The sequence below is a fragment of the Diospyros lotus genome, chromosome 1 (genome assembly GCF_014633365.1).
Source record: "Diospyros lotus cultivar Yz01 chromosome 1, ASM1463336v1, whole genome shotgun sequence".
NCBI lineage: Eukaryota > Viridiplantae > Streptophyta > Magnoliopsida > Ericales > Ebenaceae > Diospyros > Diospyros lotus.
Genome location: NC_068338.1, coordinates 21,771,927 through 21,784,336, shown reverse-complemented (window position 1 = coordinate 21,784,336; position 12,410 = coordinate 21,771,927). Strand labels below are relative to the sequence as shown.

The window sequence follows — 12,410 nt, the reverse complement described above, 5'->3', positions numbered from 1 at the left end:
CAATATATATTTGTGATACTTTTTAAAGAATTTTATAGTAAATATCTATAAATTTATCTCGAAACAAAAAAATAAAATTTTACTTAATAAATATAAATCTTAAAGATTGAAGCTTGAAAAATATGAATAAAATGAGCGAGAAAATGAGTAAAAATAAAGGATTGTGATAAAAAAAAATTATTTAATATATAACAATGCTTCAGAAGCTTTTGTATGACATGGGCTAATATCTATATTATAATACTTTATATATATTATAAGTAATAACTAAAAAAGATACAATCTAAAATAAAATATCACAAAAACATTTTATGTAAATAATAATAATACTTTATATTTATTAAAATAATTAGTGAAAATACCCAACATTATAAATTAAAAAAAGATAAATTTCACAAACTATCCCTAAGGTTTAATGAAAATGTATAAATCACCCCTATATTTTTGAAAGTAGCACACACCTTATTTGACTTTCTAAACCATATACTACTTAACCCCCTCATCATTAAATAAATATTGTTATCTTTATTGAAATTTCCTAAATACCCCTTAAAAAATATCCCTCTTCTAATTTTACAAGATTTTTTGTACCATAGGCATTTAAAATTGATGGTTACAAGGTTTAAGGGCAAGGTTGGGCCTTAAATTAGGCATGTACCATAGGCCCAACACAACTAGAACTTCTTTATGTTTACTTATTTTCTAGCTTATTATATTCATATTTTTCAAGCTTCAATCTTTGAAGATTTATATTTATTAAGTAAAATTTTATCTTTTACTTTTTGAGATAAACTTATAGATATTTACTATGAAATTCTTAAAAAGTATCTCAAATATATATTGTTTATGTATATATATATAGTTATTATTATTCTTTTTAAACTTGAAACTTCTCCAAATCTAATTACAAATAGGAAAATAAGCTCTATATTAACCTAAACATACTTGGATTATAATGTAAAATAACTAGAATTAAAAATATACATAATTTTAGTAGAATTTGGATTGTAATTTAAACTAACCAAAATTGAAAAATATATATATATATAATTCTAGTAGAATTTGAATTTCAGATAATTTTCTATAAATAAATCATTTAGTGGAGTCTTTTAATGACATTATTCTAACAAAAACTTTTCTGTTCTCTTTTTTTCTTGAGCTAGGCAGCCAGTTTTCAATCATTTGTATCCTCTTTTCTACTAGTAATATTTGTGTCCTTCACGTTTCTTCGTCTTTATCCAGTTCATGCTAATCCACTGTTAATTCATAACTGATGCCAATTTTAATTTTTAATTGTACTTTTAATTTGCCAGGAGAAATTTATCTAGTAAAGCATTAGTCAGCTCAATCAATGGACCAAAAGCCCCCTATGGGCTTCAACAAAACTGCATGCTCTGAAAATAAAAAATAATTCAATACATGTATCATAAATCAATACATTGATTTACGATTAATATCACATCTATCTGTGATAATAAGATACCACACTTGAATTAACAGGTGACCAAATGTGGAGAGAGAGAGAGAGAGAGAGAGAGAGCATGCCGGGTGTTCTAGCAAGTAAGCATTATGCATTATTATCAAATCTTCTTCACATCATATATGGTATGAACACAAGGCAAAAAAAAGAACCAAGACAGCCAGCTAATTAGAACCAACGAACATCTAGATACACGCTCGGAGAAAGACAAGAGATACACGTCGTGTATATATATGTATAGGAGGAACAGTAACCCCCGACGGATGGTTGTCATCAGTTCTTCCGGGTCAGGGCCGCCGCAACACCGCCAGCCAACAGTCCTACGGCAGTTGCCGCGATGCCTATTCCAATCACTCCATCTGCATTCAGCAAACAAATTGAAGTTGGGGCCACATCTAGGCACTTGTTTATTTCATTCAGTTTTGACACAAATTAGAAAGAAAGAAAAACCGGAGCTGGTCATTACCTTTTGTAATCCGATCTTCAATTGTCTTCTTTAGCCTCAGGGCCTGCCGCCAATCAGGAGCAATCTACATATTCAATCCAGTTTGTCAAGAACAAACTTCACAAACAAAATTAGGAGAAATAATAGAATGTGCATAATCCATAATATTATTCTATTATATATATATATATATAGTTTGTTAGTTAGTTAGTTGAAGAATGATTTTATTCTGGAAGATACACTGCAAATCAGTATGTTGTGGTAACTAAAAGACCACATGTATCACAGAAATCCAACATGTCTCGCAGCATAGGTTGAACATCTCATCAACTTAAGGGCAAACAAGATAGTGGAGATGTAGTTAATATAAATTGCAGTGTCGCAATAACACTTAAAAAATTATTGGATGCTGACACACGATCCTAAATTAATATATGAGAATACAGATACCATACCTGCAGACATCGTTCAACAAGCTGCCTGCTCCTTGAATACTCGCCACTTCTATAATATCCAACAGCCAGAAGATAAAGCTTCTCTCTCATCACCAGAGGGCTGCTAATGCCTGTCAGAGAAGCTGCCAACAAGAAAATTTTCAAGTCTCAAGGTAAATAGTTGAGAGAAATACACACACAGTGTTCACAGCAAAAGAAAAAAAGAAGCAAACTAGGTAAAATGAAGGAATAAATAACAATAGACAAAAGCAAAAACAGACACCAGGGCTCAACTGCACCCCAGCAAGTTACTATAGGTTATAAAACCAAAAATCCAAATCACACACACACGCAGGGATACTAAATTCCATGTGTTGCCTTTCACCTTCAAGCATAGCTATGCCACGCTGCACATCTTCTGGTCGTCTTGAGTGAACAAGTGCCCATGATAACCTCATAATACATTCACTTTTTAGTTCATCAGACGAACCTTTCTCTGCCTCAGCAACCTCACGCTCACAACCCTGCAAATATATTAGGTAAGTGCCAAAGAAGAATAGAAGTAGCATAAAATAACTCATGTGATAAAAAGGGCCTCAAGACAAAAATTTTGTTTTTTTTGTTGGGGGGCGGGGGGTATTTGTTAAAAGAGTTCAATCCACTAATTGAAGTAGAGAAAGTTACTCCTGGAGAGTGGTTGAACAGCTTTTATTTTTATTTTTTATATCTTGAAGGAGGCGATCGAATAGAGCAATGGTCAATAGCATCACTGTTAAAATAATGCATAGAACTTCTCTCTCTCTCTGATATCCTATTAAATTGATAAAAAATTAATGATAGTTCCCTGTAAGTTGTAACTGATATCATGTAAATCCATCGATAAAGGTTTCATCCAAGGGGGCGTAAGCACACACCCTTGCATCTGTGCACATGCATCATAATCTCTAGGTAAACGATATCACCAAAAGTGGTTCCAGTTTCATGAGGAGACACATGGACAGCGGACCATAATGTCCTACAAGTTCCTCCTCTTACAGATACATTTGCAAATTCCAATATCAGACTAAAGTAAATCATCACTGATAAAACATTTGGAACATCCAACTACCACCATCCTCCCCAAACAACCCCTGCATACCAGCCTCCTAATATCAAAAGCCACCACCGAAGCATGTCCTCCTTGCTAAGCATGATACCATTCAGCTCAAGGATTAAACTCAATTACAGAACATAGGTAGGCAGCAGGGCTGGGAAGTGTGTGTTTGATCTAAATGGAGATGAGTGTTAGGGGCTAGAGGTAAGTGTTTGTCAAGAACTGGTAATACTCCCAATCATAAAGACAGACCACAAACTTGACGTTTGCCATACTTCTTGTAGCAAGATCATCTCACCACCCTTGCAGCACCATGGAACTGCTAATGCTGCCTACCCAGCTTTGAAGAAGTTAGTATTGCCCCCCGGGGGGGGGGGGGGGGGGGGGGGGGAATAATAATAATAACAATAACAATAATGAACGTCAAGGTGATGATGTATCTTTATCTCAACTAGTTACCTAAATTACTGTTACTGGGATATCGCTCTTGTCTTGACCCATACAAGGTTAGAATTATCTAAATGTAGCAAATTAACATAGATCCCAGCAATTCTAGAACGAACCTACCTCTTGCTAGCCCAAAGATGTAAAGGAAAAAGTCTGGCAGCAACTGAAGCCCACAACAAGCATCAAACCAGATCCCACATTAATGCCGCTACTAATCTAAAAAAATGCTGAAAATATCATTCTGCACCTTTACAATCCCTTTCCACAACCAAGCCCCACAAGGGGACCTAATAAAGCCCATAGACCAACCCCCTCTAACAGTGCCATACTTACCCACAAGGACCTACTTCCAAAGACTTTACCCTAAACCTCCACAAGCATTTCCTGAAAACCTCACACACAATAAATGATAATAACTCCAGTCTCAATTAATAAAGGATACTTGAATCAAAAACTAGGCCTGCTCTTCAAGCTACACAATTATAAATGATAATAACTCTATTTCCAATTAATAAATGACAATAGAAACATGAACTAGATACGCTTTCAAGCTCGTAAGGTTAATGCTTCACATCACCGGCACCAAGGACCATACAAATCCATCACAAAGACGATACATAAAGAGCACATCCATCCAAGGGAACGGATTCATGTTGATAACACGTACCCAGATCCCCAAAAGCCATTTGAAAGACTGATATCTAAATTGAACATTCATATCGAACCATGCTGAAATAGTCGAACGAATAAATAACCATTTGAAAGATTGATACCTAACATGAAGAGAATCTCACTCAGGAAACCCTAATTATTTTAGATCAAACATAGCAAGGAAACCCAATAATAGAATCGAAGAAACAGAGAAATTACAGCGATGATGTCGGCGTCGCACCAAGGGATCTGATCCCCGCCGGAGAAGAAGTTGCCGACCGATCCAAAGAATTTCCCGATCGCTGCTTCCATTGCACTTCTTACGACCACCACCAAAAACCCGCAAGAGCAAAAGCAAAAGGATTGTGAGAGCAAAGCAAATACGATCTTTCTAAACGGACTCCACCCTGCAAATGCAATTACACTCACGTGCCTAAACCAATAGGCGGTGAACGTTGGCGGGTTCGGGCCGGACTTATAGGCTTGTAGCGCGTATGTATAAATATCATGTCAAGGCATGGTCCGCGTGGGGACGGGTCTAAGATTTGTTTTCTAAATCTTACCCATTAAGAATGAAAATAATTATTGAATTAAATTGCAAATCGACATATTATTTAATTATAGAAATATATTTAAAATTTTGAATATATATATAAACTTAAAATATATAAATATATTTTAACTTAAAATTATTTTAAAACTATCTTACTTTTACATTTTATAAAAGAACTTATATGGGTCCAGTAAACCCATGAAACAAAAAAAAAAAAAAAAAAAGAAAGAATTTTTTTATTAACTACTAATGCTGAAAGCTCACAAGTCATTGGTGGTGAATGTCATCGTTAGTGAATCCAGAATTATTAGAAGAAAAACTTTCCAATCATCTTATTTATTAATGTCAGTCAAACATATATAGTAGTAGTTTCTATAGTTAGTTTATTAAATTATAGGATTGATTGAGACAGTAATGCTTCATATGGTTAGTTTACTAAATTATATGACTGATTGTGAGAGAATTATAAAGAAAAGTAAAAAATCATAAACATAGCAACTTCTTAAAAATAGAATTATCTTAATAGGATTTCCATGAAATTGGTATTATTCAGGGATTTTTTTTTGAAATCCAACATTCCATCTCAAATTGGTGATAAATATATATCATTCTCATCTTGCTTATAATTGATTTGAATCCTAGTCTTAGCACAAGTTTCATAAGGACATATGCTTATTGAGATTTCATAGGATCATAAGAGAGACTGATACCTCTATTTTCAATATCTTTTTTGATGGAATTCTAATAAATCTTTATATGTTTCATTTGGTCACGTTAAAATATATTATTTATAGTATTGATGGCTAACTTGTTGTCATTGTATAATTTCATTGGAGCAAATATAGGCATTTGGAAGTCCTTCATTAATCTCTCAAGCCAAATTACCTCGCATATTCCTTGAGTAATAGTTCAAGATTTTGCTTTTGCACTACTACGAGCTATCATAGATTGTTTCTTGCTTCTCTATGTAATTAGATTGCCCCATAAGTTTATGTAATAGCCGAAGGTGGAGCTACTGTCTTCAAACTCAATCTGCATCTACAAATCCCACAATTCCTTTGTTTTTGCCTTTGTTGAATAAACCTTTACCTAATATCCCTTTAAGATACCTAAGAATATGACATGCAACATTAAGGTGTCTTTGAGTAGGAGAATACATAAATTGACTTGCCACACTCATAGCAAATGCAATATCACAACGAGTGAGGGATAGGTAGATTAGTTTTCCTACTAAATCTTGATAAATCCCTTTGTCCATTAGGGGTTACTTCATTTTCTTCTTTCCACTTCTAGTTTTTTTTTCCCTAATGGTGTGTTGGTTGATCTACTCCTAAGTTTTCTTGTCTTCTTTAAAGGTCCAAATTGTACTTTCTCTCAAAAATAAAGATATCATCTTTACTTCTAGCCACCTTTATCCCTAGGAAATATCTCTGATTCCCTAGGTCTTTAACCTTAAAGTAAACCCTCAACTGTCTCTTGAGATTCTCTATTTCTTAACTATTATCTCTTGTGATTATAATGTCATCTACATATACGATCAGGATTGTTTTCTTTCCATTTGTTGTATGTTTTGTAAATAATGTGTGATCAACTTACCTATGTTTGTAGTCAAGTTGGTTCAGAATGGTGCTAAATCTCTTGAATCATACCCTTGGGGACCTTTTAAGGCCATACAAGCATTTCTTCAAATTACACATCACACATTTCCCTTCTTGTCATCTGTCTCAAACATAGGAGGTATTCTCATGTAGATTTCTTCTTCTAGTTCACCTTTTAGAAACACATTCTTGTCATCCAATTAGTATAGCTCCTAGTCCAAATTAACAGTGAGTGATAGCAAGACTCGTATTGAATTTAATTTGGCAACTAGAGCAAAAATCTCCTTGTAATCTATCCAATAAGTCTGTGTGAAGCCTTGGGCTACTAATTTAGTTTTGTACCTCTTAATGCTTCCATCTAACTTGTATTTAACTCTGAATGCCCACTTACTTCCAATTGCCTTCTTACTTTTGGGTGACTACATAATGTCCCACGTGATGTTTTATACTAGTACCTTCATTTCTTCCATAACTGTTGCATTTTACCTTGAGTATTGTAGGGTACATTGTATATCTCTAGGAATCTTTATCTCATCCATGCTAGCAATGAATGCCCTGAATTGTGATGACAATTTCGAATATGTCAAATGATTAAAGATATGATACTTAACACATGATCTCATCTATTTTCGAAAAAACTATCAAAATGTATATATCATCAACCTCCACGTGTACCTCTATGTGTTCCTCTACCACTGTTAGAACGAGAGGTGATATTCTTCTTCAAGACATTGTTTTTCATATTGATATTTTCAAATTCATTCATCAAATCATTGAATGCATCATGCAATTCATCAAGAGTAAAACTTAAAATTAAATCACTAGAATGGGAAGGATTCTCTTCTATGTTGGTCATAAGACATAGATTGACCACTTCGTCCACTTGAGATTTGCCACTAGAGGATGAATCATATGTTTTCTTCTTGAACTTCTTTCCATACCTCTTAAATGATGGACACTCGGATATGATATGCCCGTACTTTTGACATCCATAACATTTAACTGCATTTCTATATTTCTCCCCCTCAAGCTTATCTTTCTTCTTCCTTAGGTTTCTTCTTTCTAATTCTTTCAACATTTTTCTACTAAGAAACTTTTTGAATTTCCTAGTAATTATCATCAAATCATCATCATCATCATCTTTATCATCATCATCATCATCATCATCACTAGATGAGTGTGAAACTTTGAACAGAAGATTCTTATCTCTATTTATCTCATCATTATCTCTCTTTAACATGATCTCGTGAGTCATGAGAGATCCAACCAAATCATCAAAAGATAAGTTATCTAAGTCTTTAGCTTCTGTTATGGCAGTGACTTTGGATTCCCACGATCTAGGTAAACTTCTTAGAATTTTTCTAACTCTTTCTCCATTTGTAAATGTTTTACCTAAGGCCTCTAAATTTGTGACAATATTATTAAACCTAGTAAACATCTCATTAATAGGTTCCCAAGATTTCATAGAAAAAAGTTCATACTCATGAATTAGTAGATTTACCTTTGATTCCTTGACTTGACTGGTGCCTTCATGAGTGACCTCTAATTTGTCCCAAATCTCCTTAGCCGTTTTGCATGTTGAGACTCGGTTAAACTCTTCGACACAAAGAGCACAAAACAAAGTGTTCATGGCTCTTGCATTTATCTCCATATCTCTTCTTTCCTTTACTGTCCAAGTCTCCATATTTTCCATATTGGCCAACGTAACCCCTTTAATGCACTTGGCCCCATATTTAACAATCAACCCTGCTAACAATTATGAGGCCTTTTAGAGTAAACCAAGATTAGTTTTTTAGAAAACTCTTCTTCGTTTTAATCGGTCATACTGGTTTGGGCAGAGATGGTGGCTGCTTTGGTTTCGGGCTCGGGGTTGCCATATGAGATGAGAGGTAGGAAGTGACATGGGAAGAGAGATAATGGACTCCCAATGACTCTCTTCACCTAATGTCTTCCCCTGAAGAGAGATATTGGGATAAAAGGGTTGATATTCAATGAATGATACATCACATGATCTCATCCCTTTTCGAAAAACTATCGAAATGTATATATCATCAACCTCCACAGGTACCTTTATGTGTTCCTCTACCACAATGTCATTTAATGCACTTGGCCCTATATTTAACAATCAACCTTGCTAAGAATTATGAGGCCTTCTAGAGTAAACCAAGATTAGTTTTTTAGAAAACTGTTCTTCGTCTTGATCGGTCACACTGGTTTGGGCAAAGATGGTGGCTGTTTTGGTTTCGGGCTCTGGATGCCATAGGAGATAGGAGATAGGAGATAGGAAGTGATATGGGAAGAGAGATAATGGACTCCCAATGACTCTCTTCACTTGATGTCTTCTCTTGAAGAAAGATATTGGGATAAAAATGTTGATATTCAAGGAATGATACATCACATGAAATAAAAAATTTATGGGATAACAGATAATAACGTTTGTATGCTTGTTAAGTGGGGGAATAGTGAACAAACACGCATTTGATGGCTTTAGGCTGAAGTTTGGTGTGGGTAAGATGATAATTATGGACAAAAACAATACAACTAAAGATTTTTAGTGAAAGAGAATTAAGGATTCTAGTGTGAGGGAAAAATCAAGTAAGGTACTCAAAGAGGTTCAAAATGTAAGAACAATGGAAGGAAGGCTATTAGTGAGATAAGAGGCTGTAAGTATTACTTCCTCCCAATACAAGTTTGGAATAACACTGGTAAACAACATGGAGTGAGCAATTTCAAGAAGGTGACGATTTTTTCGTTTGGCCAACTCATTTTGTTAAGAGTTGTAAGGACAAGAGCTTTGGTCAAATATTCTTTATTTGGCTAGATTATGATTGAATTCATTTGAAAAATACTCTCGGTCATTGTTGGAATGAAGAACATGGATTGAGGATTGAAATACAATGAAAACCATTTTATGGAATTTTCTGAAAACTGCATTAGCTTTAGATTTTTCTTTCAAGAGGAATACCCAATAAGGCCTTGTATGATCATCTAGAAAGGTGATAAACCAATGAGTGTTGGTTAGGCTTGGTGTTCGTGCTAGTCCCCAAATGTCACTGTGTATCAAATGGAATGGTTTGGAATGCTTGTAAGGACAAATGGGGTGGGTATTTTGAGATGGTTTAGCAAGAATACAATACTTACAATAAAAAGAATTTCATTCTTTATTGATAAAAATGTGAGAGGACAATGCTTTAAGGTAGTTAAAAGTAGGATGCCCTAAATGCTTATATCATAACATAATTTTAAAATATAAAATAGCAGAAAAAAATGATTTATTAAGTAACCTAGATCTAGAGGGATTACAAGGTCTTGGAATGTAATAAAAGCCATTATTCTATTCAACATTGCCAATTGTCCTCCCTAGGGAGGCATGTCTTGAAATTCACAATGAGATGAAAAAAATGTCACCATATAATTTATGTCTTTGGTTAACTTATTAACAGAGAATAAATTGTATTTTAGTTTCGGCACATGTAAAATAGATTTCAAAATTAACTCTACCAAACGAATTGATCAGTCCTATAGCCAAAGACATCGCATCGTCAACCATTGAAACATTTATATCACGATCACATGCCTCATATGTTGATAAGGCATCCAATGATCCTGTCATATGATCTGAGGCACCTGTATTCATAATCTACGAGTTTGCAGTAAATTTCTAAGAGAATAAGGATTGTTTTGTATTACCTTGTTTAGGAAAGGATGTTGTTCGTTTAGGAACTTCTATAAAATCAAATATTTTTTACATCTTTGTCTAATTTAGTTGATGATACAAGAGTTTTAGCTAGTCTATTGACAAATTCAGATTATTAGACTTCCCAATTTCTGAATCTGCAATGTAAGCGAATTTATTTGATTTCCTTTGACTTTGAAGTTTCTAGTTAACTAGTTTACCATGGATATGCCAACATGTCTCTTTTGTATGATATAACTTGTTGCAGTGATCACACTACTGTTTATCTTTTTATAGCTCGCCACGTAGTGATGAAGTATTCTTTATTTTTTTGGTGGCAAGAGCTAAATTCTAAGAGCTCACATCATTGTTAAATTATATGGATTAAGCATTTATTTCTTTCAACTTTCCTCTCATCAGACTCCTGCAAAGGCTTCTCAAATTGATGGAAGGGGTTTAGCACCAAGTAGTCTACCTTGAGCTTCATCCAATTTGATGTTGAGGCTATTGAGGAAGTCAAAGACTTGTTCCTTTTTTAACATCTTATTATACTTCACTTCGTCATTTGAACATTCCCAACTAATTTCGTAGAACAGATTCTTTTCTTGCCATAACTTAGTCAAAACATTGTAATACTTAGTGACTGTGAGGTTATCTTGTCTTGTTGTCTGAATTGCAGATCTAAACATTGTGTAGTATTCTTCTGTTTGTTTGAGTAAATCTCTTATATAGCTTCTCAAATTTCATTAGTCGTTTTGTAGAACAGATACGTCTTCCCAATCTTGGGCTCCATTAAGTTGATTAAGTAGGCCATGATAATAGAGTTTTTTGCCTCTCAAGTTCCGTAGTTGGCCACTTTAACATCGGGCATAGACGTTGCTCTTGTAAGATATCCAACATTTCCTTTGTCCTTGATGACTAGCAAAACCGATTGAAACCATTCTTTAAAATTGGTTCCATTTAGTTTGTATTGAATAATTTACAAAGAGTGATTGTCAAGGGTTGTTAGGGTAGTAGACATCAACATCACCCAATTTAGGATGGAAGAAGTGGTAAATGCTCGTTGTTTGATGGATTTTCAACCATGATTAATGGCTTAGAGTTTTATGTTTTGAAGGGTTACGAATTGAGGGTTGCGACTTAGAGTTTCAGCGTGAGGATTGGAAGGTTATGACATTTCTTTTTTTGGTTGCCATTGAGCTACAAAAATCAATGGCTATGATACCATGAACCAAGAATTGTTGCAAGAAAAATTCTCAAATCATCTTATTTATCAATGTTAGTCAAATATATGCGATAGTACTCCCTATGATTGGATTACTAAATTATAGGATTGATTGAGATATACAGTAATACTTTTTATAGTTAGTTTACTAAATTATATGACTAATTGAGAGAGAATCATAAAAAAAAGCAAACAACAATAAACATGGCAACTTTCTAAAAATAGGATTATCCTAATAGAATTTCTATGAAATTGGTATTATTTTGTAATTCTTTGCTGAAATCCATCAGTTTGAAAACATCAAAAGGGAGAAAAAAAGACTACCAGATGAGCGAGAAAGAAAAAATATGGGAAAAACACGTTGAACAAAATAAATATACGAGAAAGAAAGAAAAAGAAAGGAATAAAGGGTTTAGAGCCAATGAATATTAACTAATCTTTATCAAAAATCTGGAACTCATTATGTTACAAGTATAGCTTAAAATAAAATTGCCCTTTCTTCAATTTATAAGATTACTTGCCATCAAAATATAGCTTAAATTCAAGTTCAACACATGATTCCAAAAAGCATGATTTATAATTATATTAGATAAAATCATGGGTTCAAATTATAAAAATAATCGATTTGAAAAAGAATTCCGTATAAATACGACTTTTTTTGAATCTTCACAAAATAAAAAACCTCATGTATTAGGACATCTTATTGGATTGGGTAGTGCCACTCCTGCATGGATCCATTTTGGACGAGCAAATGCAAGCAAACACAGCCAGAGGCAAAACATGACCAATCTCAGGGTGGACAAGGAAG

General features: G+C 33.9%; 1 protein-coding gene across 1 annotated transcript; it reads right to left on the bottom strand.

The window, feature by feature from the left end:
- Positions 1-1,549: 1,549 nt before the first annotated feature.
- LOC127793482 (mitochondrial fission 1 protein A) lies at positions 1,550-5,002 on the bottom strand. The gene is made up of 5 exons (XM_052324310.1): positions 4,770-5,002; positions 2,745-2,883; positions 2,381-2,502; positions 1,947-2,010; positions 1,550-1,839 (listed from the first exon to the last, which is right to left on the bottom strand). Exons 1-5 carry the CDS (start codon positions 4,860-4,862, stop codon positions 1,754-1,756), a joined length of 504 nt encoding a protein of 167 aa, XP_052180270.1. The 5' UTR covers positions 4,863-5,002; the 3' UTR covers positions 1,550-1,753.
- Between the last annotated feature and the right edge of the window lie 7,408 nt (positions 5,003-12,410).